The sequence below is a fragment of the Aotus nancymaae genome, unplaced genomic scaffold (genome assembly GCF_030222135.1).
Source record: "Aotus nancymaae isolate 86718 unplaced genomic scaffold, 86718_ANA_hifiasm-v0.15.2.pri h1tg000043l, whole genome shotgun sequence".
Taxonomy (NCBI): domain Eukaryota; kingdom Metazoa; phylum Chordata; class Mammalia; order Primates; family Aotidae; genus Aotus; species Aotus nancymaae.
The window spans coordinates 285,314-312,499 of record NW_026988457.1 but is presented as its reverse complement, the minus strand read 5'-3'; the positions used below and the strand labels follow the sequence as shown (position 1 = coordinate 312,499).

The window sequence follows — 27,186 nt, the reverse complement described above, 5'->3', positions numbered from 1 at the left end:
CAACAGAGAATGTTTTCACATATATATGTCCCATGCAATACTGGGACATAGAATTTTTTAGTGCATGTCTCATGCAATACTTTGTATATACTCATGCCAAAACAAGTTATCCATTTATCCAAAATTCAGATTCAACGGGGTGTTCTACATTTTTTATTTGCCAAATCTGGCAACTCATACCTTTTACTCTGCTTTCCTTTCATAACTGTTATACCTTCTAATGTACCATGTATCTGTCTTCTCCCTACTAGAATGGGGGCTTTTAAGAAGCAGAAAATTGTCTGTTGTGGTCACAGCTTTTCTCTTGGTTCCTACAACAATGCCTGGCATATAACAGGCATTCAATAAATACCTAAAGAAAGAGCAAGCTAGATGTGGTGGCTCACACCTGTAATCCCAGCACTTTGGGAGGCCGAGGCAGGTGGATCACTTGAGGTCATGAGTTCAAGACCAGCCTCACCAACATGGTGAAACCTCGTCTATACTAAAAATATAAAAATTAGCCAGGCACGGTGGTGGGCACCTGTAATCCCAGCTACTCAGGAGACTGAGACAGGAAAATAATTTAAACCTGGGAGGCAGAGGTTGCAGTGAGCCCAGATCATGCCACTGCACTCTAGCCTGAGTGACAAAACTAGACTTCGTCTAAAAAAACAAAACAATATTCTTAAGGTTTCCTCCTAAGAAATTTAAAGCGAAAAGATCCTCCAAACATTCCATTCTAGGAAGACTAGTCTACCTTTTATCCTGTGAACCTACAGTGGTCATTTTCTCATCTGAATCCACAATTTCTTTCAATATCTGCTATATAAAAGAATTCCTAAAACCAAGTCATGCAGCTGGAAATATTCATCTCTCCTTTTTTTTTTCTTTTTGAGACGGAGTCTTGCTGTCACCCAGGCATGATCTCAGCTCATTGCAACCTCTGCCTCTCAGGTTCAAACAACTCTCCTGCCTCAGCCTCCCGAGTAGCTGGGATTACAGGCACATGCCACCACATCTGGCTCGTTTTTGTATTTCTTTAGTAGAGAAGGGGTTTCACCATGTTGGTGAACTCCTGACCTCATGATCCGCCTGCCTCAGCCTCCTAGAGTGCTGGGATTATAGGCCACCCTGCCAGGTCTCTCCTTCCTTTTTACTCTAATTACCCTTCACTTATGCCTCAAGCACCGTATCACATCTGTCTGTTAGTTCCCCCCTTATCCATGGAGGATATGGTCCACGACCCCCGAGAATACCTGAAACAGTGGATAGTACAAACCCTATGTATACACTATGTTTGAAACAGTGGATAGTACAAACCCTATGTATACACTACGTTTTTTCCTGTACATACATATTTATGACAGTTTAATTTATAAATTAGGCACAGTAAGAGACTGACAATAATGAGAACAATTATAACAATATACTATAATAAAAGCTGAATATGGTCTCTCCGCTTCAAAATATCTTAACTGTACTTCAGGTAACTGAAACCTCCAGAAGTGAAAGAGCAGTTGGTGGGGAGCAGGTGGAGGGGGGCTTACCATATTGTTTTTTGTTTTCAACTTTTCAATTCAATGCACAGAAAAAAACTCAACAATAAATACTACCCAGGTTCAACAAGTGTTAATATTTTGCCATATTTTATCAGTCCTTACAGTCTAATGATTTCTGGAGAATCTGGGGGAAGGGATGCCTCTCACCTCTATGATAAATTAAGTATTAAAACAAAGACTAGCTATACATCCCTCCTTATGCTTTCTCATGAGTAGTATTCTCGCCTAAACTACATTGTAAGCCAAGTATTATATTAAGATGTTTGGTTATAACTATATATTCTGTAAATACCAAGTCCCCGTATCTATCTTAGTGCCTAGAACAGAGCCAAGGACATGGTAGATAAAACGACTATTTGATAAATTAATGAATAAATCTGCTAGCAATTCATCCAAAGACAGAAATTCCTTCAAAATACAGAGGAAATAACCAATCTTCTAAAACCCAATCATAAGACAGACGGCATCTTGTCATATGAACACGTGCAAGAGAAGGACAAAGTTATCTCTGTAATTCTTTATTAAAAATACTGCTGCACACATAGAGACGGAAAATAGGATTAAAGATGAATAACACAAATTGGGTCATGACATTAGAACTTAACATACTGGTGCTTTTTAGGGAAGTTGTTGACATCCAAATCACAGAACCAAGGTCAAAAGCAAAATACAAAGGTACCCTCAAAAATATTTACAATGAAGTAAATACACTAACAGAATTTAAAACAGGTACAAAAAATTGAAATGACCAACGTTACATGGTTTCAAGGGTTGTCCTTTCTGTGCTTTTATCTGTCACAACAGGAAAGTATGGAAAGTTTGTACCCTTAATTTGACTACTCCCAGATGTTAAAATCTTCCTATGAATTAAAAAGACTTTTAGACAACCTCTTAAATGGAATTACACTATGGAAAACAGGGTTCCCCCAAAAACACCTAGGCAGAACTGAGAGTTCTTTGAAAACCATTCCCAATAAAAACTAAATGAAAAATAAATATAAAACAAAGCTTAAAAAAATATGCATTACCTGACACCAACTTTTTCTGGCTGACAATATTTACTCATGAAAACATATCAGCTGTCTACCTTTTATATGCAAACCAAGTCCTGAGGTTAACTAGGGGCTGAAGCAAACTAGCATTTAGGATGCAAACATTCTTGGATTTGTGATGTAAACTTGCCCTGCAGAGGGAAGTTTGCTGGTCTATACAGAATGAGAAATTCAAACCCTATTTTAACCCCTGCCCTCTTTAGCTTTCACAAAACATTGGTCCACAAATTAAATTTTCAGAAAGTTCCCAGACCCCAAAACTAAAATAGATGATCCCCTTTCATTTTCAAAGAAAACAATATTGGAAAAAATCTCCAGCCCGCTTATAAATTAAGCATTTCATATTTCTTCTAGAATACAAGTAGTTCTTTTTTGTACAAAAGAATTACAATATGATTTGTCAAAAAACATATAAAAAGACAGCTGCTCTTCCTCAAATACATGAGCTAATGATAAAAGACTTTTGCATGTTAATGTCTCCAAGTTCTTGTTCCTTTTACATAAAAAAGAACATTATGGTGGCAAATGTTAATTATCCTTTTAATATTGAACATTATGTTCTTTTAAAATCCATCCAGATCAAATGCAATAATTTTCTTTTTAACTCAACAACTGATGCTACCAAACGTGGACTCAATACACTTGTTAAAACGTGTCAAGCGTGTCTCTAGTCTTCAAAGCTTTCAGGTGAAGAGAGGTGCTTTTTCTTGATGCAAGTCTCAAGGCAGAGAAAATCATTTTAAAGCTTATAAAAAGTGGACAGAGAAATATTAAAAACTTCTCTGAAATATACAAATATGTTTAATTATTAAAATTGAAGACAGTAACATCAGTTGCAAGTGCTTGGGAGTCTGTCCTGACCTTTTGAGTTTCCACATTTTCTTCATAGTTGCATGGTGAGCACCCAGTGCTAGTAAAACATTCAGTGCTGGGAAAGGAGATATAGTCTTCACTACTGTTTTTTAAGAAAGAAAATTCCTATGTATTTGGCAGTCTTCGGTATCAAAGTATAGGTATTTCATTTACTAGAAATTCCATGAATACCCAAGTTTGGCGACAACTTCATGTCCAAATATTAAGAAAGTTAAGAGGAGGAAAATTCCAAACTTTTGAGATGGACTCATTCAGGAATATCGCACAGAGTTATTATCAAAAGTACTATTACTTTGGGCTAAGCAGTGACTGCAAAGGCACAGCAGATCGTTATCCCTCCAAATTCAGGCTGTAAAACATCAGAAAGCTCTTGATACCAGACCACTGCTGAGTTTAGTTCATCTTCTCAACAGTGTCTCTGTCTGTCTCCAGTGTAAAGGACCATAATAAAGCTGTGGTTCAAAGAACAGAACTTCATACAAAAAACAAAACAAAACAACAACAACCAAAAAAAAAAAAAAAAAAAAAAAAAAAGCAAACTGGAAAGAACCTAAAGTAATGTACTCCTGAACTTTAGGCCTTTAACACAATTTCTTAAATTTTTTTCTATTTAAAAAAATTGCATAAATGTTTAAGTGTATCTGACTAGCAGGCAAATGTCTTTTTTAAAAGGCTCTAGTTGAATTTGAAGGAAAGAGCTATACATGCTCCTTCAGTTACTGTTCATCCGATATTTATTCAGAAGGGATTTAAATCAACTAACAGGGGAATTCATATCCAACAATTCACTGGTATTTTCTTGGTGTGTTCTTAAGAACAAAACAAAACAAAAATCTCAATTTGAACTAACAGTGGGTGGCACACAGAGAGCTTGCATATAATAATACTCTTACAAGAATTACGTACTATACTGAATTTCTATGAAAGTATTTACCTGGTCCATAATGTTATTCAGGGCAACCCATCCCAAAAAGAGCAAATTCTGCAACCCTCAATGGCAAAAATGCTGCCCAGCATTGCTTCCCAAAAATGTCCTTGCAAATAGTTTCCCTTAATAAGTATACAATGTGGCAAAAGTTCAAAGATCAGAAAAAGTCTTTAAAAAATTAAAATTAGTGCATATACAAGTGGAAAAAACAAAAGCAGGAACATCATTCACTTGATGGTGCTCCTAAATCTAAAATAAATTCTTCACAGATATAGCCTCCAATGGCAGCCATAGCTCTTGGATAAGTGAAACATTCTTCCTTTCAAGTAACAGTGTACCTGACTGAAGTGCAAGCAGCTTTGCTCATCTCCTGTTCGTTTCCCAAATATGAATGAGATGATGAAAAAGTTCAGCTGTAGTGCAATTTGCTATTGGTTAACTTCCTTAGCCATGTCCTGCGTGCTTTTTTAGCAAATACTACAACTGACCATTTGCAGCTGCAATCAGTTCTTGAAAAGTATTTTCAAAGCAGCGCTTTAAGTCACTGTAGGTCACCACGAGTACACTCTTCTCATCTCTAGAAATCAGGCTTATTTTTTCTGGCACACCAGCATCTAGCTGAAACAATACATACAAAATATGAAATTTATAACATGCAGAAAAGAATGTAAGTACATTTGCAGCAATAATAAAATATTTAAATTCTTTGTCACATTCCCTTTCAGATACCCATGAGTACCTGAAGTCATTCATCAGAATGCACACAATTTACAACTGAGACATTTTTAAACACGGCCCTGTTTCTGACTATCCCTCCACGCTTAACATTTGTTTGCATTGTAGTGCACCCAGTTGATGCTCGGTAGTTTTTGTCCTAATATCCTCCATTTTTGGCATCATGAATCACAGTGCAATAAACATACTCATCTAAATTTTTTTCTTCTGTAGGAAGTATTAAGCTTTTTCCTTAGGAAAAATACTTAGAAGTATAAATATTAATAATAAAATGTAAAATATTAAGAAATTGGTCTTAAAAAATTTTTTTTAATCACAATAAAAGTAACATAGAATCGGTATGTACTGTCAACAGCTTGGTACACGTAACCAAATTGTTTTCCAAAGGGTATCAATTAGACACCATGAATTTATATGTTGTAACACTTTGCAAGAAACCCCACAGCAAATGAGCGCCTTGCTATTTAAATTTACATTTTAATTAACTATTATTATCAAAGTTTTTTCATACATTTACTTCTGATATTTCGCCTGTGTAAATGCTGGTGTATGATCTTTACCCATGTCTTCAATGGGATTTGGCAATAATATTTTAACGAGGTCTTTATAAAGCATAAATACTAATCTATCGACTTGTCCTGTTATGGTTTTCACTTTATTTTTGTTATTTTCAATGTACTTTTTTCTCTATTTCATTAATTGATACATTAAAGTATGTTTGTAATTCACTGAAGGTTCAAACATTCAAATCATCTACTAGATAATTTCTGTCATTATTTCTACCAAAATAGGCTTATGTAAAATCTTCATTTTGTATAATTAATCTGGCCATCCTTCCCTTTTAATTTGTTACACTCTTTTCAAACTTAGAATACTGTCACACTTCTGATTTATTACTTACTACTAGCTATTACATGATGTGAAATAATATTTTCTTCAGATTTTCAATTATCCTAATATTCATTAAATTATCTTTGCTTAAGACAATTGTCAGTGGCTTATTCCATATGATCTACTTGTCAATGTTTGTTCTGATTCTACATATTTTCAATTACTGGTGTTCTGATACTATGGGTACTAGGTTCTAAAATCTGACAGAATTATTTTCTGTCAGATTGCTCTGAAGAAAAGGTTTTTCCCCTAAGAGAAATCAAGAGAAAATGAATATATAACTCATACTGAATTAGTTCAATGATACATATAGATTTGTGCAGTCTTCTTTTTTTTTTTTGAGACGAAGTTTTGCTCTTGTTGCCCAGGCTGGAGTGCAATGGCGCAATCTCAGGTCACTACAACCTCAGCTTAGGTTCAAGCAATTCTCCTGCCTCAGCCTCCTGAGTAGCTGGGATTACAGGCATGCGCCACCATGCCTGGCTAATTTTGTATTTTCAGTAGAGATGGGGTTTCTCCATGTTGTTCAGACGGGTCTCGAACTTCCGACCTCAGGTGATCCCTCTGCCTCAGCCTCCCAAAGTGCTGGGATTACAGGCGTGAGCCACACCAGCCAGTTTTGTGCAGTCTTACTGTAGGTTATTGGCAATACTCCCTGCAGAGTTTTAAGGAAATTCAAGAAAGGCAAAGTAGTGCTTAAAAACAAACCATAACATTTTCCCTGAAGGGTTACCACACTGTACGTTGACAGTTCTGAATCACATGATTCAGCAGATATTTTTTCCTCTAGTACTTATAATTTAGGACAGTTTAGACCAAGAGTCAGTAAATGTTTTCTATAAAGGGCCAGAGAGTACATGTTTTAGGTTTGGCTTATTGTTTATTTTACAACTCTTTAAAAATATACAACTATTCGAGGCTCTCAGGCTGTACAAAAATAGGCCATAAAATGGATTTGGCCCACATGCCATGGTTTGCCAGCTCCTGGTTTAAACATAAACCTATACAAAGACTACATTTACTCCTGGAGACCACTTCTAAACTTTGTAATGCCAAGTAATTCATAGGGAAAATGTATTCTTTCTTTTCTCTGTAAATTTTGACTTTAAAAACATAATGCTGCTGGCGTGGTGGCTCACGCCTATTATCCCAACACTTTGGAAGGCCAAGGTGGGTGGACTTCTTGATCTTGAGAGTTTGGGACCAGCCTGAGCAACATGGTGAAATCCCGTCTCTACCAAAAGGACAAAAATTAGCTGGGTGGGCTGAGCACGGTGGCTCACGCCTATAATCCCAACACTTTGGGAGGCTGAGGCAGGCAGATCATGAGGTCAGGAGTTTGAGATCAGCCTAACCAACATTGTGAAACCCCATCTCTACTAAAAATACAGAAATTAGCCAGGTGTGGTGGTGTGTGCCTGCAATTCCAGCTACTCAGGAGGCTGAGGCAGGAGAATCACTTGAACACGGGAAGCAGAGGCTGCAGTGAGCCGAGATCGTGCCACTGCACTACAGCTTGGTGACAAAGCAAAACTTCCACCTCAAAAACAAAAACAAAAACAATTAGCTGAGTGCAGTGGCGCGTGCCTGTGGTCCCATCTATTCAGGAGATTGAGATGGGAGGGAGGATCACTGCAGCCCTGGGAAGTCAAGGCTACAGTGAACCATGACCATGCCACTGCACTCTAGCCTGGGTGATAGAGCAAAACTCTGTCTCAAAAGAAACAAACAAACAAACAAACAAAAACTCACCTCTCAAATCTCAAATTTATTATCTCTTTTTATCTAGTTAATTCATAATCATCAAATTTACCATTTCTAACAGCTGGACCTGCTAGTAACTGATGTCACTAGTATTGTGCTTTTATTATTTGCTACATGATTACTATAGCTAATAATAAATGATTTGATAATATCCAACATGACTCACAATGATTCAGAAGGGGTTCAAATTTTTAAAAAATATTTAAACACAAAATTACTTTTTTGCTTTTTACCACTCATTTTTGTTTTATGTTGCATAACAAAAACACATGTAAATAAAACACTGCATAAAGGAGGAAAGCAGTCACTTCGTAATACTTTATTATGATTTAAAAAAGATCCACAATAAAACATTCTAAAATTATTCATGAAGGCCAGACGCAGTGGCTCACATCTGTAATTCTGCTACTTTGGGAGGCTGAGGCAGGTGGATCACTTGAGGTCAGGAGTTGGAGACCAGTCTGGCCAGCATGATGAAACCTTGCCTCTACTAATTAGCTGGGCATAGTGAGGGGGCGCCTGTAATCCCAGGTACTCGGAAGGCTCAGACAGGAGAATCACTTGAATCTGGGAGGCAGAGGTTGTAGTGAGCCAAGATCACGCCACTGCACTCCAGCCTGGGCAACAGAGCAAGACTCGGTCCCACCCTGCCCAAAAAAACTATTCATGCAGGTGTTTAAAAAATCCTCCCAATGTAGAAAATGTTATTAATAAAATGACTTATAGGCTATTGTAAGAGTACATCCTGATTTCTTAAGTCTCCTAGTATTTGTAGAAGATACAACTCTATACAAATTATAGACAGAATTATGAACTTAAAAATTTGGATACAAATTACCTTGTTAAGACAAGAAATAATATGACTGAGGTCAATCCAGGGAGCACCTGCTTCTGTCACCTGATGAAAAAGATGATCCCTAAAGAGTTTCAACAGATAACGGTCTCCAGTCTCTGACCAAGTGGGATCCTTCTGAAACCTGGGGGAAATTAACATTTTGCCTCAGTAACTCATGTTGTATGCTACGTAGGTCTATTTTTAAGACTCAAAACTAGTTTAAGTTTTACTAAATCCCAATAAATAAAAAATTGGGGGGGTATGGTACAGTGTTTTCAAAAAATAATCTGACTGAACTAGTAAACATATGAATTCCAGTTTTCAGTTAGCAACTGTCAGTGGGGAATCATCTCTTATGCATTCTTATTTCATATCACCTCCTTATTTCAGTCCCTACCATTAGATAAAATGGAAAAGATAAAAATGTCTTAATCTTTTCTTCCTCTCACTCTGTAGGTTACAGAATACAGAGAGGTCAGATACATCTATTTTACCAATACACATAAAACAGAAAAATGTTTAGAAAACAAAAAGAAAGTACATTTTTGGTTCCTACCATTCCACGTGAAAGCAAGCTCTAAAGAAACAGATGACCACTGTGAGTTTTCAGTGACCTTAGGAAGTTACAGTCTAGTGGGAAACAGACATTATTCAAATAATCAAAGAAAGCTGTAACTGCATATTTACATAATGCTCCTAAAAGGGATATGATATAAAACAGAAACATGAATTCATCTAGTGGAGGCAAGGAAGGTTTCCAGAAGAAATAGTGGTTGCTCTTCCCTGAAGAAGGATGCTCCTTTGTCAGAGAGATTGGTATTTGGATGGAGCACTGAAGAAACTTAAGGAAGGTCACGTTTCTGAATGGGTTGGGAGAGAAAAGAGAAGAAAAGGAGAGAATACATGTAGAGGGAGGGAGGGTAAGGGCAAGGAAAGGGACAGAGCAAGGGCAAGGAAAGGGACAGAGTGAAGGCAAGAACAAAGAATGGGGTATGGGGAAGAAAATTAAAGAAAATAAAAGGTAGATTTGACACCAAAATGAGAAGCAGGTAGGGATCAGACTAAGCAGCTTAGGTCACGTTTTAAAACTGGGTCTTTATTCTAGGAACTAGAGGAGAAGCTCACCATATGGTTTTAGCACAATCATATATATGCTTTGCAAAGGTCACTCCAGGGACTTCCAATTAAAATAAACACCCATTTATCTCTGCTCCCTTTCAACAACCCATCAAACTGATAGTAAATGTCTAAACACAAGGACAAAGGGATCAGAAAAAGCAACAAAAGAGAAGAAGATATAATCATGAACCCCTGGAATGCAGAAGCAGACAGGTTAAGTGGGATGACTTAGTAGACCTGACAAAACTGAACCCGAATTCTACAGGAGATGTGGGAAGGGGGATGTCCACAAGAAGCAAGCCACCCACACTGGTGTGGCTCAGAAGCTGAAGCCACAAAGGACTACTAAAAGTGCAAGTTTGGACTGAGGCTGAAATTACAAAAATTGAGAAAAGTTTCTATAAACAGCAAACAGATAACCCATCTCTGAATCCCACCCCCACTTCTGCCTGGCAGAAATCTAGAGGCTTTACTTTATAAAAAGGGTGAATGAGAGAAGCTCCAGCCTCAGGGATGCCAAGCAAACCAGAAGATGATGAGCTGAGGAGTGCTAGATGACACCCTATTCAACAAATGCTTTCCCTCTGTGTGGTTCCCAAACCCTGGCTGTCAGGCTTGTATCACAGACAGTAGAAGTTGAGAGAATCTTTTCAGGAGATGCTGACCTGTCCAAGAGAAATGACAGTACTTGAGAGTCTACCAAAAACAAACAAAAATCATGTATAACACCACCACACTGCTTTATCATACAGAAAGGTTCAACCTTCTATAATCCCTGCTCCCACACAGGCTTCCCATTAGCTTTTTAGAATCATATTCTTAATACGAATGGACAGCTAAGTATCAGAAATCTTTTGAGAAGCAAACAAAACAAAACAAAACAAAATAAAGCAAACTCTTGTTTGCTATGGGATACTGAAGGCAACAGAACAAAACTTAAAACTAAGACAAACAAAAATCAACCATCAGGAAAAAAATCTATTAATTGATGACCTCAGAGAAACAAAAATTAGATGGTACAAAACAAACATTCAGATAACAGAAATGTTCTTGGAAAATAAAAATATAATAGCAGAAATTTTAAAACACAAATAATTAAAAAAAAACTTTAATTTTAGAAAAATACAGTTAACTGCCCAGAAAGTAGAACAAAAAAATTAGAAAATAGAAGAGAGTATTTGAAAATCAATTGCAAAGATCTAATGTCTGAGAGATGAGAATTTCAGGAAAAGAAATTATTAAAGAAATAATGAAGACCATGAAGAACTGAAGGATGCTAAGTTTCCAAGATTAAATGGTTTCGCCTATTGATCCATCATTATGAATCAAAACCCCACACCAAGGCACATCAATTGTGAATTTCTGAATACCAGTGACCAAAAAAAAAGACCCCAAAAGCTTGGAGGAAGGAAAGAATTTATAAAGAAAATGGCTTTGAATCTGTCTGGAAGTTAAAAGATAAGGAACAATGCTTCAAATTCTGAACTACCAATTCTGAACTACCATCACTATTACCTACCTATGTACTGAAGTACCCACTAACACAATCACTCAAGAGAAATTGAAAACTATAGAAACTGGGAAGGAAACTATCATTATTTGCAGATGATAAGACTAAACACCTGGGAAACTCAAAGAGAATTTACTGAAAACATACCAAATAATAAGGTACCAGAGTATAAAATTTAAAGAATCAAAAATTCTATATACACCAATAACAAGCAGTAAGAAGCCTGGAAATTTTCCCATTTATAATAGTAACAAGATGAAATACCTAAGAATACACTCAGTATGCTATAACTATATAAAGAACAACTTAAATACTACTGAAGAATACAAAAGTAGATATCAACAAATAGAATCACATACCATGATCTTGGTTAAGATGACTCAACCTCTAAAACCACAAATGTTTCCAGAGTTTAAACATGCTATCTTCCCTATAAAGAAATCATCAGGTTTACTGATTTTAAACTAAAGAAGCTGATTATAGAATTTGTAAAGAAAATAGTATTAGAAAACAACAAATTGGTGCACAATGAAATGGAGATGGGAAAGAATACTGTTAGATTTCAAAATTTAATATCATGATTGAATTAAAATAGAACAAAAGAGGTGTGACTTCAAACCAGTGGGGAAAAGCTAGATTATCTGACTATTCAATAAATAGCTTTTGGACTACTTGGTAATCTTGGGGACAGGGGGAGATGGATTTACACCTTACACCCTATACAATTTCTAACTACTTAAGACATTTTTAATATGAAGAAATGAATCCACAAATGTTCTAGAAGAAACCATGAAATAGTTTCTTCATAATCTTGGAGTAGAAAAAGGCTTTCTAACTATGATTCAAACTCCAGAAGCACAAAAGAAATTTGGTCAATTACAGTACATATACAAATGTCTACAAGGGTGTGGAATGAGCAATCAAAAAATCACAAAAAGAGTGAATCTCTTAACATCAATAAGACAAGCAATCCAACTGAAAATAAAAATGGGCAAAGGATACAGACAGAACAGGACATAAGAATGGATCAATAGCATAAAAAAGATACTCAAACATGCTCATCAGGAGTAAACATAACATAAAACTGCATTTAAATTCCATTTCTCACCTACAAGGTTAATAAAAAATCTAAGAGTTTGAAAAACGTATTTTGGTGAGGCAGTCTCATGAATTACAAATGGGTCAACTGTTCACCAATAGCTATGAACTTACAGAGACACACCTATTGACCTAGTAATCACAATTGGCCTATTATTTACATATATACAAGATTAAGTATGCATAAGTTAGTCCCTACAGTATCACTCACACTAGCAAAGGACTGAAAACAGCCCAAATGCCCATCAACAGGGAACTAGGGAACTAAACTATAATCTATCCATAGGATAAACTACTACCAGGCCATACAATATGAGGAGACACATAGCACAGTGGTTAGGAGCACACACTCTGGAACCATACGGTCTAGAATGGAGCCTGGCTCATATACTTATTAATTATGCGACCTTGGTTCAAGTTATTTAATCTCTCTTTGCTGCAAATTCTGTTAAATGAAAATAACAATGGTATCTCCATCATAGGGTTGTTACAAAGAATAAGTGAGGTCATATTTGTTAACTATTTTGAACCGTGCTTGGCATACACGAAACATATCTAAATAGAAAGAGTTCTAAAATACAATGTTATGAGACAAAATACTGTGTCTTTTTTTTTAGCATAAGAAAGCTACTTTTTCCATGCATAATTTTTCAGTGCCATTCATAATTACAGTATAAAACAATTCCCTTGCTGAGTTTTTGTTACTTTTTACTTAAATACTTAGACTTAAGAAAAAAAATAAAATTAAAAATCACTAGTAATTATTAGAAACTTATATTCTTTATGAACATATATATATATGTATGCATATATGCACCTTTATATGAATCACTAAAAAACAATTTCAAACATCATTCTTTTTTGTATTTAAAATTGTCCTTTTAAATATTCAGAAGCTCCAGAGGTGGAGGCTTTAATGGAATTTTTCCCAGAGTAAATTTCTTGGATTGAAATTGTTCCAGTTCTTGTACTGTCAGTTTATTTCTGGGTGTGAATAAATAACACGTTATCTGTGGCAATGATGCTGCTTGGGGCTGAGAAAGAAGCAGATATGCTGCTATTTCCAAAAGTGTCATTGGATGGCTTGGAAAAAGCAGTGTGAGAATGTGAGCCCAGACTACCAAAACCAGCCACAGAACTGCCACCTCCAAAGGCCGGGGCCACTGGAGCACTGATAGGACCTGTTGCTAAGGAAGCTGGAAGTCCTGAAAATCCAGGTGATCCAAAGCTGGAATCTGCAGGGCTTTTGAATGAAAATGATGCAGCAGATGTGATTTCAGGTTTCCCAAATCCAAAAGCTGGAGCAGAAGTAGAGATAGCTGAACTGGCAGAGGCTGCAGCCCCAAATGCTAGGGAACTCCCCAAAACAGCAGGGCTTCCAGATGAGGCAGTGGCAAATCCAGAGTTTGTTTTAAAACTAAAGTTCTGAGCATTATCACTGCTGCTGTTATTGACTGGAAAGCCTGGTGACACAAATGTTGCCGCTTGACTACTGCCAAATCCAAATGCAGGTGCTGCTTGATTTACTCCATCCTTTACATCAGAGAGCAAAGCTACTTTAGTTGATATATTTAGACTTTTCAGTTCATTTACCCTGTTCCTCCATTGATTTATTAAACGTTGAACAGAATTTAGATAACTCTGTAAATTATTGCTGGTTAAGAAGTTATGGTATTCAAGCTTCAATTCCTCTGGTGAAATGTCTGTAAAACCTGAAATATTAGGTTTCTTTTTCACTGGTGAATAAACAGAAAATATCCACTGCCCTGATGACTCCCAAACCTCCATATCTTTCACAGTTCCTTCCAGAAGTTTCTTTTCATCTTTCTGCTCCTCAAAACTAAGTGAAGCAAATGGGTTCTCAGACAATCCAAAGCCCTCGTTCTTGTTAGTTGAAGCTCCTGAAAGCTGCTGCTGCGGTTGTTGCTGTCCTCCTCCTGCACCCCTGGCACCTGGATGTTAGTTCCAGCACTGATCTCCAAAGCAGCACTGGCCTTGAAGGAAGAATTGACAAACGGCCATTGCAACGGCGTCGCTGATGGAGGAGTCTTCGGTCGGCACCGGTCGATGACCACTGTGTATGTCTTATAATTTTTATATATTTAAAGGGGGAGGTTATAAGAACATATTGTTGTATTTGTAACTCTGGAATAATACAGAAGAAACTAAAACTATATAGATTGATGGGGGCAACTGGGAATAGATATTGGGGATGTCAGGTCTGAAAGCTCCTTTTACAGTTTTCACTGCAAATTTTTCCTACTGTTTACTTTATTCATAGACAACCTATTTAAAACATTTACTTAATAAGAATAATTTCTGCGGGGGTTCATGCCTGTAATCCCAGCACTTTGGGGAGGCCGAGGCAGGTGGATCATCTGAGGTCAAGAGTTTGAGAACAGCCTGGCCAACGTGATGAAACCCCGTCTCTACCCAAAATACAAAAATTAGCTGGGTATGGTGGCACACAGCTGTAATCCCAACTACTTGGGAAGCTGAGGCAACAGAATCGCTTGAACTTGGGAGGCGGAAGTTGCAGTGAGCTGAGATCGCGCCACTGCACTCCAATCTGGGGGACAGAGCCAGACTCTCAAAAAAAAGAAAAGAAAAGAAAAAAGAAAAAAAAAGTAATTTCCTGAGGATAATCTAGAATTTTACATGCATTCACAGTATTAATAACATGTGAAGTAGAATAATGCCATTTTCAGACTTGCAAGACTAAAAAAACTCACCTTTTCCAGGAAGCTACAAGGACATGCTCCACTAAGTAAAATAATAATAATAATAAACCAAGGAAAAAAGCAAGAAAATAGGGCATCCAACACTAAGAGAGAGACAATGAGAATTCCCAGATAATAGTGAAGGGACGTTCCGGTTCTAAAGTATGAGCACATGCAGGCTTAAAATGTAACCAGCCCAGACAGAAGCAGGAAGGGCAAAGAATCCAGGGCCAATTCTCTAAGTGGGAGGGAAAAAAGGAACTGATAGATTACCTATTTTTGACTATATGGAAAGGTGGTTTGTAACACTGAACACAGATTCAACTCATGTGTGACAGTGTGTGCGTGTACAGGGAAGAGGAATATATAATTCATTAGCTGAATTATATATTCATTCATTATATATTCATTCAGATAATGAATTATATATTGAGGGGAAAAATCAAGAATAGGACTATAAACATACATTTTAAAGTAAAGAGATAAATACTAGAAGAAACAGCTAAAAGAGTTTTCTAAAAATGGTTTAACATATATTGTTATGTTCTCTTCATTTAGAAAAATTATTAGGGAGAAACCCTAAACTAGTCTTTTGACTTTGAAGAAAAGCAAGTGGACTTGAATTTCATGGTCCAAAAAAAGAAAATCCCTCAAGTAATGGTATTTATCTATCACCTATCTCTATTAACAAATCAAACATTCCTGAAATGTAGCTTATACTATCCTGCAAATTCTAGAGCAATGGAACAGAACAGAGCCTCAGAAGTAACACCACACATCTACAACCATCTGATCTTTGACAAACTTTTCAAAAACAAGCAATGGGGAAAGGATTCCCTATTTAATAAATGGTGTTGGGAAAACTGGCTAGCCATATGCAGAAAGCTAAAACTGGATCCCTTCCTTACACTTTATACAAAAATTAACTCCAGATGGATTAAAGATTTAAACATAAGACCTAACACCATAAAAACTCTAGAAGAAAACCTAGGCACTACCATTCAGGACAAAGGCGTAGGCAAGGACTCCATGACTAAAACACCAAAAGCAATGGCAACAAAAGTCAAAATAGACAAATGGGATCTAATTAAACTTAAGAGCTTCTACACAGCAAAAGACAGTATCAATAGAGTGACCCAGCAACTAACAGAATGGGAAAAAAATTTTTGCAATCTACCCATCTGACAAAGGGCTAATAACCAGAATCTACAAAGAACTTAAACAAATTTACAAGAAAAAAAAAACCCCATCAAAAAGTGAGCAAAAGATATGAACAGACACTTTTCAAAAGAAGACATTTATGCAGCCAACAAATATATGAAAAAAAAGCTCAGCATCACTGGTCATTAGAGAAATGTACATCAAAACCACACTGAGATACCATCTCACGACAGTTAGAACTACGATCATTAAAAAATCAGGAGACAACAGATTCTGGAGAGGATGTGGAGAAACAGGAATGTTTTTACACTGTCTGTGGGAGTGTAAATTAGTTCAACCATTGTGAAAGACAGTGTGGTGATTCCTCCTCAAGGATCTAGAAATAGAAATACCATTTGACCCAGCAATCCCATTACTGGGTATATACCCAAAGGATTACAAAACATTCTATTATAAAGACACATGAACACGTATGTTTATTGTGGCACTGTTTGTAATAGCAAAGACTTGGAATCAACCCAAATGCCCATCAAAGATAGACTGGATAAAGAAAATGTGGCACATAAACACCATGGAATACTACGCAGCCATAAGATAGGATGAGTTCATGTCCTTTTTTCAGGGACTTGGAGGGATAGCAGGGGGTGGGGGGATTGGAGAGAGATAACATTAGGAGAAATACCTAATATAGATGATGGGGTGATGGATGAAGCAAACCACCATGGCATGTGTATACCTATGTAATAAACCTGTACAATCTGCACATGTACCCGAGAACTTAAAGTATAATTAAAAAATAGTAATAACTGCATATTCTGTTCTACCTGTCTTTGACAGTTATATAGTACAAACATCAACTCTGCTTATGTATATATGGTTAACTTTAACTTACAAATGAGGTGGGACTAAATGACAAATAGTGTAAAATGGTGATGCTTTTCCAATGTCACTGATATGATAGCTATAAAAAGTGTACTTTAGGCCAGACACTGTGGCTCATGCCTGTAATCCCAGCACTTCGGGAGGCTGAGGCGGGTGGATCACCTGAGGTCAGGAGTTCGAGACCAGCCTGACCAACATGGAGAAACCCGTCTCTAGTAAAACTACAAAATTAGCCAGGCGTGGTGGCACAAGCCTGTAATCCCAGCTACTCAGGAGACTGAGGCAGAAGAATCACTTGAACCCAGGAGGCAGAGGTTGTGGTGAGCCAATATCACACCACTGCACTCCAGCCTGGGCAATAAGAGTGAAACTCTGTCTCGAAAAATAAACGTGTACTTTAACAGAAAGAAGGTAAGAGGCATGGAACAATTCAACGTTTCTCAAGTCTCTAAACTGACCAGGGTAAACTGATATGAAACTTTTTCCTCAAAAAGAAGATAAAGCAGAGGTAGTATTAATCATAAAATGTTTCCTCATGTGCAAACCACAAGAGATTTCTAACAGCATATTTTCTGTATGTATATATGTTATATATGTGTGTAAAATTCATAAGGACACCCCCACATCTAGGCTGCGCTTAAAAACAGCACTGATAACACAATCTTAAGGTCGCTTCACATGAGAATTTTTCTTTTTCTAAATAAAACCAGGCATACTTATTCTTATTATGTAAAATAATGCTCTCGATTAAAAATATAAAATACTGTAAATCCTTACTCCGGCCTCTCATTGATTGTTCCCAATTTTGCTAGGAGCCTAAACAGTCTTCCATTTTGAACCTCCTATAAAATATTTTAAAAAGAGAAAAAATGTTAATGTTCCAGATTACTGAATATAAAAGCCAAAATTTACAAAAACTGGTAAACTGCACCAATATTACCTCTAAACAATAAATCCTAACATCCCCATCTTTTGGTTATACTTTTAAACAAACACAACATGTCCACTATTATGAAATGAATTTCATAATAGTACTCAAGAAGATTATGGAGCTGTCTATAGGAATTGGAAAAGTAACTCACATGAGAAACCAAGATTTCTGTCACATGACTGTAGCAAAGCCATGAAAAGAGTGTCCAAAGGACATAAGAAATTAAAATACCAAACATTCAGCGCCAAAAAAAAAAAAATCTGCAATCTTAGCAAATAAGGCATGATATTTAGTACAATTATTATTCTGTATCTATTTATACACACAGATGCAAGTTATGTGTACATTCCTTTTTTTTTTTTTGAGGCAGAGTTTCGCTCTTGTCTAGGCTGGAGTGCAATGGCACGATCTCGCCTCACGGCAACCTCTGCCTCCCAGATTTAAGTGCTTCTCCTGCCTCAGCCTTTCAAGTAGTTGGGATTACATGTATGCGCCACCAATGTGTATATTCTTTTAATTACACTCTTTACTAACCAGGCATGGTGGCTCACACCTGTAATGCCAGTACTCTGGGAGGCGGAGGCAGGAGAATCACTTAAGCTCAGGAGCTCGAGACCAGCCTGGCCAACATGGTGAACCCCTTCTCTACTAAAAATACAAAAATTAGCTGGCTGTGGTGGTGTGTGCCTGTTTGGGAGGCTGAGGCAGGAGAATCACTTGAACCCAGGAGGCAGAGGTTGCAGTAAGCCGAGATAGAGCCACTGTACTCTGGCCTGGGTGACAAAGCAAGATTCTGTCTCAAAAAAAAAAAAAAAAAAAAATTACACTCTTTACCTTTGCAAGGTCTTCCTCTATGACATCATTTCTCATTTGAGCAGCATCCAATTGAGTATAAAATCGAGCACCAATCATGGGCATGATGTCATTTACACTTCGCATCCTGTTTTGGTCAGTCAATAAATACCTATCCAAGATAAAAGAGGAATTACTTGAATGTCCAACATGCAGTTTAAAAAAACCAGATAACCCACAAACACACAGCTGTTTCCGCTGCCATCATCTTAGCATACAAAATTTTGAAAACATTTTAATTCATGCAAGTCAAGTTCATTCTTAAAACTTAAATATTCTATTTCATTCCTCTGGAAAATTTTAAAAGCCAATGGAGAAGCAGTAAACATGTCTCTTCTCTACATTTTCAATATTATGGAAATGAGAAAGCAAAGTGAAGTAGGGTTGCACTTACCCATTTCCATTCTCAAACCCTTCTTTACAATAGAGCTAGATGAAAAGATTGTTACAGGTTGGGTGCAGGGTTCACACCTGTAATCCCAGCACTTTGGGAGGCTAAGACAGGTAGATCACTTGAGGTCAGGAGCTTAAGTCCAGCCTGGCCAACATGGTGAAACTCCATCTCTACTAAAAATTAGGCATGGTGGTGGGTGCCTGTAATCCCAGCTACTCAGGAGGCTGAGGCAGGAGAATCTCTTGAACCCAGGAGGCGGAGATTGCAGTGAGCTGAGATAGCACCACTGCACTTCAGTGTGGGCAACAGAGCAAAACTCCATCTCAAAAAACAAAAATAAGAAAAAGAGAGGATTTTTGCAAACTTTTTTGAGAGGACTAAAAAGGGGTGGGTATGGGGTGGGAAGCTTTTCCTGTTGCTCTTCAAAGACTAATTTTCAAAACTAAAACTGGGTTTTCAATTTTGCTAAATCGAATAAGCCTAACTTTTTAAGAAGCTATCCTCTGCTCTGCAGCTTAATTTACAAGGTATCATAACATACTCATTTCTGAGAAATGGAGTAACACACATCACAAGGAACCAGTTAAATTTCTTCTATCATTACAACAATGGCAGAAAATACTACATATTTCAAGGGCTACCTGTTAGAACACAAAGATTCTCAATCATCTATTGCTGCTTATTCTATAGGTAAGCCATTCTCTGCCCTTTCTCATGAAAGCAGCCTCCTATTCCTTCACTCTTCTGCTTTTAATTGTCTTATTTTCTTCACAGGTCTTATCACTACCTGAAAATATCTCACTGGTTTTTGTTTATTAACTCTTCGCATTAGGGTGTAAGCTCCAGAAGGTGAGAAGTTTGTTCACCTCAAAGTATCCTTCATTTGGCATATAGTACTGTCATTCTTTTTTGGATAAATGAATAGTTATACCCACGTGAATAAACTATGTCTTAGCAATTCATCTGTAATTATGGACATATTTGTACCCTGCTAATCATACTTAAAGTTATTTATAGGCTATGTGACTTTGGCAAGTTATTTTCTCTCTATGGATCAGTTTTGTCATCTCTAAAATAGGACAATAATGGCACCTAATTTACAGGGTCATTGAGAGAATTAAAAGAATTAATTCACATCGAGCAGTTTGAAAGGGCCTGATACATGGTTTAATTATTCCATAAATTTTAGTTTGTGGTTATTATTAAAGTATGGCTTTTTTGTTTATTCTTTCATTATTGAAGAAAATTTCAAACATTTATAATAGTAGAACAGTAATATAATGAATCTCCATGTATCATCACCCAGTTTCAATAATTATTAACATACGGCTAATTGGTTATTTTTATGTCCTCTATCCCCACTTTTTTTAAAAGGAAAATTTAGAAATTATAACCTGAAATTATTTGAGGCATCCTAGGTATTTGCAAACTAAGGCTAGGAATCACTGTTGTGATCATATATAAAACAAGTATATTTATTGAGAAGATAAATCATCTTATTTGAATTTGATTATGAGTAGGATCCAGACAACCACTGGCTTTCAGTGCTGTCACAAGCAGAACATTTATGCCAGTGTAACAAAGAACAGGTGGGCAATCCCACCCTCCATCCCCCAATTCCATACCCCAGGGCTGGTCCAAAAAGAAACTGGATCATCCAGGGCTACACAGAAAGATCAGAAAGGGCAGCTGTAAGCTAAAAGAGACTGTTGATTAGCACCTCTTCTCTATTATAGCTCGTAACTGTAATAAAGGTTGTGGTTGCCCACCCTCTGGGATCTCCCAATAGTAGCTATATCTTAGGGTGAAGTCCTTCTGGGGTGACAGTAGTCCACAATGGATTTTCTCTTAAGCCAAATTCATCTCAAATCGATATTCAAGGATTCTCTGGAATCTTAAAATATTGAAGCATAAGCACTGGGGTCTCCACATACTTCCTTCCGGAATGGGTATTTTGGCCAGAGTACATGACTGGATTGCACCTGAGGTTTATTCATAATAGCTTTCACACTCTCTAGAGCAGCACTATCCAACAGAACTCTGAGATATGGGAAATATTCTATGTCCAATTATGTTAGCCAGTAATTACATGTGGCTGCTGAGCTCTTGAAATGTGTCCAGTGTAACTGAAGAAGTAAACTTTAAATTTCATTAATACTAATTTAAAAGGTCATATGTAGCTAGTGGATACCAACAAACTTCTACTGGGTGCCCTTTAACCAAATGTTTAAAACATCAATAACTAATTTAAACACACTGGTTTATCAATTTATCTAAGAAATATTTACTTTGCAATAAAAATTTAAAAAAACTAAAGTTTCTATTTTGCTTGATTTTAAATAGTGGGAACCAAAACAATCACTTAAAAACAAAACAAAAAAAAACCTCTGTCTTATCACAAATAATCATTCTACACAATTTATCATATATATAAACTTACAAAATCAGATTCTTCAGGTCAGAGGAATAGTTGATTGTCACCAGTTCCATGGCTTTCTGTAAATTCTCTCGCTGAATTCCTGCCAAAGAGTTGCAAGCCAAAGCCAACACAACTTTTCCTAATGATATCAGATCTGCTTGCTGACATGAAAGAATAAATATAACTTTTACTTTTCATTTCATAGGTACTTTTTTTTTTTTTTTTTGAGATGGAGTCTCACTCTGTTGCCCAGGTTGGAGTACAGTGGTGTGATTTCGGCTCATTGCAACCTCCACCTCCTGGGTTCAAGCAATCCTGTCTCAGCCTCCTGAGTAGCTGGGATTACAGGCACGCACCCACACCTGGCTAATATTTTGTATTTTTAGTAGAGACAGGGTTTCACCATCTTGGCAAGGCTGGTCTTGAACTCCTGACCTCGTGATCTACCTACCTCGGCCTCCCAAAGTGCTGGGATTACAAGCGTGAGCCACCGCGCCCAGCCTCATAGGTACTCATTTAATACACTGATACTACTGCCTAAATGGAAAAAGCATCATTACAAATAAGCTTGCAGGCAGGGTTCTCAAGTATTGGTATTCCTCAGAATAACCTGAAGCTTATTAAAAAGGCGACTTCTGAGCCTTTCCACTAGAAATTCTCATTGGGTGGGTCCAGAAAATGGTTCAACATTTTTAAAGCACCCAGGTAATTCTGATGAAGATAATTCTAGGTCCACGCTTTAAGAAACTTTAAGCAATTCACATGCCAACTACAAATTGCTGCTTTTATAAGTTTTTCTTTCTAGATTTTTCTTATTTAAATAGAGCTAATATTCTTCTCTATTACAAAAAATTTAAAGTTACTATACATTTGCTTTGCTATAACCTCTGTAACTTAAGACACATACTTTTCTCATTTTCTGTAACTCCCAGAATATAATGGGAATGTGAAGAATTATCTGAAGAAAAGTTATACAAACATTAGCATTAACCTGATTTTAGTGCAAATTCTTTAGAACATAAAAATGCTGCAAACCTCTACGAATGACATCCCATCTATCTTTGTTTCCAAATAGACTATTTTCACTCACACTGTAACAGATCTTTGAGCTCTGGAACCACCACCTGCTTTCCTAAAACCTCCCCACTCAACATTTACCACTCTGAGGCTTTCCTTCTAGAAGGATTTTCAAAAGACAGCTGGCTGAATTAAGTCCTTCATCACCTATTTTAATTCCAAGAAACAGTATGGTCATCCCAAGTGGCCCTGATTGGCAGGAACCTATAAACAACCACAAGCCTTAGAGAATGGAGTACTTCAGAGTTAACATGAAACCACCTGAAGTAATTTCTACAACAGACTTCGGCAGATCTTTAAAATCTGAGAACTCGCCCGGGTTGGGGTGGCTTATGCCTGTAATCCAAACATTTTGGGAGGCCGAGGCGGGTGGATCACGAAGTCAAGAGATCAAGGCCATCCTGGCTAATGTGGTGAAACCCCATCTCTAGTAAAAATACAAAAATTAACCAGGTGTGGTGGCACACACCTGTAGTCCTAGCTACTCGGGAGGCTGAGGCAAAAGAATCGCTTGAACCCAGGAGGCGCAGGCTGCAGTGAGTAGAGATGGGGCCACTGCACTCCAGTCTGGCAACAAAGAGAGACTCTTTTAAAAAAAAAAAACCATGAGAACTCATCTAAATTATTAACATGTTCATTTACTGAGTGTTAGTTTATCATAAGGAATTTTCAAGCCTAGCTATACATTATCATCACTTGAAAAGCTTAAAAACAAAACAAAAATCATCCAGTAGCCATCCCCTGGTCCCAATATTGGTATAATTAGTCTGGGTAAAAATCTAGATATTGGTATTTTTCTAAGCTTCTACAAATGATTGTGATATGCAGCCAGGATTGAGAACCACTGGTTTGGTTGTAACTTTAAGGCAATCACTAGTGAAATTCTAGCATTTTATGGTTATCCTTAACAACACCCTACCCAAATAATGAGTAAAAAGATGTTAAACTCCATGACTAAAATAACATTTAAAAGTTCATACTAAAAAATATCCAAAACTAGCACTTGTGAACTGAACATGAGGTAAGGAGAAAAACTGATTAGGTAGATAAACTACTTTAAATCTACTGGAAAAGATCCAAAGATTCATGCCAAAAAACTTTTTAGATTTCACTGGTGGTACAGAGTCCGGAGCCTAGAATGGCAAGAGAGAAACTAGCATGGGAAGGAGTACAATTACTGTTGCCATCATTTCTGCTTGCTGGAGGACACTGTGATGAACTCTCAATTACACTTTAGATCAAGTAAAACAGTACAAGCTATATTCATGAAATTACAGAAATCTCAGCCAAAAGAAATCAGTACATGTAAATGCCAACTATAAATTTCTATGGGCGATTCAATCCAAAGTATCCAGCAAAGCATACCAAAGGTTGTTGCTATTTATCACGTGTTTGAGCAGCAGGTACCAATACTTGAAGTCTTCCAACTAGAATTTTCAATTTGGTTCCACCCTGAACTGATGTTGTATTATTAAGCCTCCCTCCCAGAATATTCCATTATTCTCTATTATGAGACAGAAAACCAAAATGGTCCAAGAGAGCTGAAGAACTAGATAGGTTTAAAAAATAAAAACATCTGATTTTTAGTATATCCCACCACCTCTCTAAAGCTGACTCAAGGTGAGAGAACATTCACTTTTACAAATAATGTACATGTGTGATATAGCACAGACTAAATCAGAGTTGATTTTTTAAACAAAAGGAGTTAATAAAATCTTGAGAGTTTAACACCATAAAACTCAGTAACTCTCCTTTCCTTATTTCTCAGCTAAATAATTTTCCATTTGTTATTTTGCTTCTTACCTCCATCTGGTTCCCCCCATTTGTTGAATTCAGGAGGTTTGCCCCTCAACTGATTTTCAGTTTCTTCCTGATTCTTGATTTCTTGATTTCTTTCTCTGATTCTATCTATGGCTCTACTTATGTCCATTTTACTCAAAGTCAGTCTCTATTCACGTGTCTGAAACAGACTATGAAAAATAGACTACAAGAAACAATGCACTCCTCATGTATCCTCTTCTCTGTAAAATCATACTCTGCCTTTGGGATTGTCTTTAATTCTTTCCTGTATCTTACTATAATAAGCTATATAAAAAATTAGCTACACATATACACCCAAAGAAAAGAAAGCTTAATATATATCCTTTGATGCTGAAAAAAAATAAGAGAGGTGATAATTGAAGGTTGCCTGATTTTATGAATGAAGGCAGATTCTGACTTACAAATATTAATAAGTTGCCCTAAATGCTTACATAAAGTTGGTTGTTTGCAACTCAGACTTTTTTTTTCTTATGAAAAGTTTTGTTTGTTGAGGTAACTACACAACCCATAACATACCTGAAAAGGAACTCTATTGAGAAAAGACTGAGGAATACATGTGGTTTCTTTTTGTTTTTAATGCAGACAGGGGTTTCTATATACTTACATTAGAAGATGATGGCACTGGTTCTAAAAATGTGTAATTTTCCTTCAAAAATTTAATATTATCTGCTTGGATGTATATCCAAGTGTATGTAGATTACCAGTACTTTAACAGTCAATAATCAGTCACTTTTGGAAGCATAAAGGTCATAAAGAGAAATTAATCAGAGTCGACTAGTTAGGCACTAAGTGTAGGACAGAAGACAAGAATGAGAGTAGCTAAGAAACAACCTCCCTAGATGAGAGGGAGCAAATGCCCCCAGGCAAAAGAACAGAATGCTGCTGCTGGGGTTGGGGGAAGAACTAATCACATTCCTCCCTGTACTGCCCACTAGATGTAGCTATCAACCAGGACAGGCCTGGCTGCTGTTGAGGTTAGGTGGGCACAAGCAGAGGGGAAGGAAGATGTGAAACATCTGCAAACAACTGAATGCAATGAGTGCCTGCAAGTCTTTGGGACTGTACTGTCTGTGGTTTACCAGCAAAAGAAATTTATGCATGAACTGAAATACTAAACACTGATTAGACTCTACTTCTCATTTTATCCTTTTTGTTCTGAAATTCTATGAGTGAATTAAAATCTTTCAAAACTTTAAACAAAATAAGTTGAACAGAGAAGAACAACGGAAAGGTCAGGTTTTTCTCCACGTAATTAAGAGATTCTGCCTTAGAGTAAGTTAATAAATGTTCAAAAAACCCAAAAACTTCTTATGCACAAAGAACTAAACTTGTCTTAAAATCACAGCTGCCTATCCTAATGTGAAGCATTCCAATACAAACTGAATAACATATTTAAGTTCTGTTACTTGCAGAGTAATCAAGGCAAAAGCAACTATTCATTTTATTTTATTGAGACGAAGTCCTGCTCTGTTGCCCAGGCAGGAAGCGCAGTGACATGATCTCGGCTCAAGGCAACCTCTGCCTCCCAGGTTCAAGCGATTCTCCTGCCTCAGCCTTCCCAGTAGCTGGGACTACAGGGGTGGACCACCACATCCGGCTCATTTTTGTACTTTTAGTAGAGACAGGATTTCGTCATGTTGGCCAGGCTGGTCTCGCATTCCTGACCTCAAGTGATCCACCCGCCTCGGCCTCCCTAAGTGCTGGGATTACATGTGTGAACCACCATGCCAGGCTTAAAGCAACTATTCTTAATGCTTGAAGGAATATCTTCTTATTCTTCAATACATTACGAATTTAAGAAGTAAGAAACAGCAAAATAGCTAAGAACATCATGGGGCCTAAATCAACACTAATAAAATGAAGTCAAACAATAATCAAATACTAGTAATGTATAAGAAGTGAGTGATAGGTTCTGACTAAATAAAAAAATTACTTTGGCAATCCAACAACAAACCTCTGAAAACATTTCTAAAATTTTATGACTGGTAGTCAAACAAATGTTCTAAAAGTAAAAATAATAGGTATAATTAAAGAAGTGAAAAAGAAGGGTATCATTTAATATAATCCATTTATTTGATTAATCTATTTTAATCTATGTATACTTAGGACACATTTCCTAAATCACATAAATACATTTTCACTTTGAACAGTCTGACATTGTCATGAGGCTGGGCACGGTGGCTCACGCCTGCAATCCTAGTGCTTTGGGAGGCTAAGGTGGTTGGGTCACCTGAGGTAGGGAGTTTGAGACCAGCCTGACCAACATGGAGAAACCCTGTCTTTACTAAAAATACAACATTAGCTGGGCGTGGTGGTGCATGCCTGTAATCCCAGCCTGGGCAACAAGAGTGAAAACTCCATCTCAAAAAAAAAAAAAAAGAGTCTCTGACATTGTCATGAATTCTGTTTATTCCAACCTACAAGGTCGCTACACTAAGTTCATCATACTGGTTAAGAAATACCAGCCTGGGCAACATAATGAGTCTCCATCTCTACAAAAAATAAAAATAAAAAAAATTTTAGCCAGGCACAGTAGTGCACATCTGAAGTCCCAGGTACATGGGAGGCTGAGGAAGGAGGATT

The 27,186-nt window shown here is 37.0% G+C and overlaps 1 protein-coding gene and 1 pseudogene across 4 annotated transcripts in view; both read right to left on the bottom strand.

Annotated features, from left to right (window-relative positions):
- Positions 1-2,043: 2,043 nt before the first annotated feature.
- Positions 2,044-27,186, bottom strand: part of PAN3 (poly(A) specific ribonuclease subunit PAN3) — a 166,183-nt gene continuing 141,040 nt past the window's right edge. For all 4 annotated transcript variants that reach the window (XM_012471065.3, XM_012471067.3, XM_064361715.1 and 1 more), the window contains exons 15-19: positions 21,727-21,866; positions 18,875-19,004; positions 17,887-17,951; positions 8,623-8,761; positions 2,044-5,012 (exon numbers count right to left, since the gene is read on the bottom strand). In XM_012471065.3, coding sequence (XP_012326488.1) covers positions 4,872-5,012; positions 8,623-8,761; positions 17,887-17,951; positions 18,875-19,004; positions 21,727-21,866 — 615 coding nt within the window. In that variant the 3' untranslated portion in view covers positions 2,044-4,871. The remainder of the gene's footprint in view (positions 5,013-8,622; positions 8,762-17,886; positions 17,952-18,874; positions 19,005-21,726; positions 21,867-27,186) is intronic.
- LOC135268782 (nucleoporin NUP42-like) lies at positions 8,768-15,049 on the bottom strand (annotated as a pseudogene).